Source organism: Lipotes vexillifer, unplaced genomic scaffold, assembly GCF_000442215.2.
Source record: "Lipotes vexillifer unplaced genomic scaffold, Lipotes_vexillifer_v1.1 scaffold121, whole genome shotgun sequence".
Taxonomy (NCBI): Eukaryota; Metazoa; Chordata; class Mammalia; order Artiodactyla; family Lipotidae; genus Lipotes; species Lipotes vexillifer.
In genome coordinates, this window is record NW_006773122.1 from 907,535 (window position 1) to 910,773 (window position 3,239).

General features: G+C 41.8%; 1 protein-coding gene across 1 annotated transcript in view; it reads left to right on the plus strand.

The window, feature by feature from the left end:
* Positions 1–1,123: 1,123 nt before the first annotated feature.
* The window catches only part of CCDC69 (coiled-coil domain containing 69), a 39,372-nt gene continuing 37,256 nt past the window's right edge, over positions 1,124–3,239 (plus strand). The window contains exon 1 of the mRNA XM_007448061.1: positions 1,124–1,149. Coding sequence (XP_007448123.1) covers positions 1,124–1,149 — 26 coding nt within the window. The remainder of the gene's footprint in view (positions 1,150–3,239) is intronic.

Consider the following 3,239-nt stretch of genomic DNA (forward strand, 5'->3'; position numbering starts at 1 on the left):
GTGGATAGTAAAGAAAGTTACTCTGGGCAGACAACATGTTTGGGAAACAACTGGGCTCAGTTGGAACCCACACAGAGAAAGCTTTCAGGGCTAGAATGATGTTTAGTGACCACTGCATTGAGAGGTTCTTAACCTGGGATCCACACACAGCCCCACTGTGTGGGCTGCAGGGAGCCCTGAAATTCTAGGCAAAACTTTTTATGTGTGAGTATATTGTACTTTTCATATGAAAGGTGTTCAAGATAATTCCCATATTGTTCTTTCCAATCTTTCCCAAAAATTGCTCACCCCATCCTCCACTTTTGTCCCTTTACACACAACTTAGTCACCAACACTAATTCCTCCTTTTTCCCCAACTCCCCAGCCTCCACTCTCTACCCTGACTTGACCCATGCTGTTCCTCCCTCTTGTGATTACTCCTTCCTGCTTCTCCTCTTCCCCCTAGATATGGAAATATAGGTAGTGATTTCCCCATCACTGGAAGTATTCAAACATAGACTGCACAAATACAGTAGGAAAGGTAATTATAGAAGGGAAATTATAAAAGAGATTTATCTGAGTTAGAAGCAAAAGAAGTGAAGCATCAGATCCCATCCCAGCCTGAGATTCTAGGATTCCTTTTTGCCATGAATGGCTTTTGGCTTTAGTATTTCTCCAGGAAGTCTTCCTTTCCCATCCCCATCCACCACTGTCTCTTATCTCCTTCTAATGCTAATACTTCCTGCATGCAATATGCAACTTGACATTTGCTTTATAACCTGTTTTTGTAAGTTTCCCATCTTTTCCTATGTATAGGTCTAAAGTCAAGAAAATAGATTATAACTAATTCAAGGCAAGAACTGAGTCTTCACTGTCCTTGCCCATAGGGTGACCAACCGTCCCAGTGTGCCTAGGACTGAGGAGTTTCCTGAGACATGGGACTTTCAGTGCTGAAAGTGGGGAAATCCTGAGCAGACCAGGATGAGTTAGTTACCCTACTTGCCCAAGAAATGGGCACATCATAGTACCTGCTTGTTGATTGCTAACTGTGGTAGACATTTCTGCTGTTCACCAGTATTTCTGGTTCTCTTCTCCTTCTGGGCACACATTACACTTCTCCATCCACTTGAAGTTGTGCATGACCATGCGACTTGCTTTAGCCAATAAAATGTGAGTGGACTTAATGTGTGTCACTCCTGAGTGGAAGAATTTAAGACCCCATGCACCATTCTCCATACACTGTCTTCTCTTGGCCTGGCAAACCCTGAAGCCATGGAGTTGGGATGGCTGCATCTTAGAATGATGTCGAATATCTCTGTGAAGCAGAACCCTCGGCCTCCCCATGCTAGACGGGTAGTGTGAGCAAAACTTAGCTTCACTCATAAGTTGCTGAGATTTGTATGTTTTTCATCACTGCAGCAAAACCTCACCTAACCTGACTGGCACGACCACCACCAAAAATCTCATTAGCAACTTATTTAAACTCAAGTTCCTAAAGCAAAAAAAAACCTCCTTAGGGTTTTTTCTCAGGTGGAGCTTCAAAGCACATAACCAAAAAGCCAGTTGTGTGAACATAGGAAATCTGAGCCTGGTCTCCCAGGAAGCTTAAAGAAGCTGGAGGCAAGAGCTCCTGAGAACAGAGTCTCTGGGAACAGAATTTGCCTTCCTGGTTCCTACCCACCAGCCCAAGTTACTGATTCCAACTGCTGGCATTAAAATTCCAGATCATTTTTAGAAAGTTCAACTCTTCAATGTTCAAATGGGAAACTCTCCAAAAAGAGAAACAACAGGTTCAGGATCACTCAAGACATTACTAGTTATGATCTCCCAACACATTTTTGGCCCTGTTTGTCCTTTACATTAGTTTCCTACCTAGTTCATCACAATCATTGTCTATTTCCTTGGGATTTCACATCCTTACCCACTTGATGGTGAAAAACTAGTCTCAATCTCATGCCTGGGTTTAAAAACATATATATTTTTAAAATTTATTTATTTTTGGTTGCATTGGGTCTTCGTTGCTGCGCGGTGTGCGGGCTTCTCACTGCGGTGGCTTCTAGTTGTGGCATGCGGGCTCAGTAGTTGTGGCACAGGGGCTTAGTTGTTCCGCGGCATTTGGGATCTTCCCGGACCAGGGCTTGAACCAGTGTCCCCTGCATTGGCAGGCGGATTCTTAACCACTGCGCCACCAGGGAAGCCCTAGAAACATTTTTTAGAGAACATTTTTCTTATTATGACAATCATTTTCTTATTATAATAGTAGAAGTGTATACTCATTTTTTTTAACATAAGAAAATGAATATCCAAAATCTCACCCTCATGTAGAGGTAATCACTATTAACACTTTTTAAAAATAAGAATGAATTTGTTACATTTTATGACATTTAAAAACTTCATCCTCATCAGTATTTTAGCAGGTTACATGATATTCTATTTTTATGGATATATCATAATTTTTTTAACCAAGCTCCTTTTCTTGGATATTTACTTTGTTCTGGTTTTTTGCTTGTTTGTTGGTTTGGGTTTTTAGTAAATCATGAGCACTGTTTCATAATCATTGTTAATTTAAGTAGATACTCTTTCCTCATTACCTGTTCAGTGCGTCCTACAGCAGTGGTTCTCACACATAAGCATGGCTCAGAATCACTGGGAGGGCTTAGGAAGCTAGAGATTGCTGAGCCCCATCTCCAGAGTTTAGGATCTGTAGGTCTGGGTGGGATCTGAGAATTTGTTTTTCTATCAAAGATTTCTGGTAGTGCTTATGCTGTTGATTTGGGGGCCACACCTTGTGAACCACCGTCTTACCAAGAACCTAATATCACCTGTGTCCTCAGTTTCCTTTCTTTGAACCTGCTGCAATTGGGTTTTTACTCTGTGGAGGGGGAAGTTCTGTAGTGGTCTCACATTCTTTTCCCATTCAAGACTGTAAGTCCCTTTCATCAGCACATCTTTCCAAGTGGTACACACTCACACTGATTTTCGAAGTTAGGTGTCTTTTTCCTGCATTGCCACTCCCAGAAACCTCAGCTAGTAACAAAGCAAGGGTAAACAAAAGTTCTTTTTCCCAGACTCTGACATTTTACATCCCTTATTCTCCCTGCATCTGCCTGTCTGCCTCACAAAGTTGTTGTGATGGGCAACATCGATTCAAAATGGATAGAGTAGAATATTACAGGTGCTTGTGAGCTGGAAGGAGCTGTGGACCCAGAAGTGGGGAGGCATTACAATTAAACTTCCCATTATTATGTATTTGTAGGGAA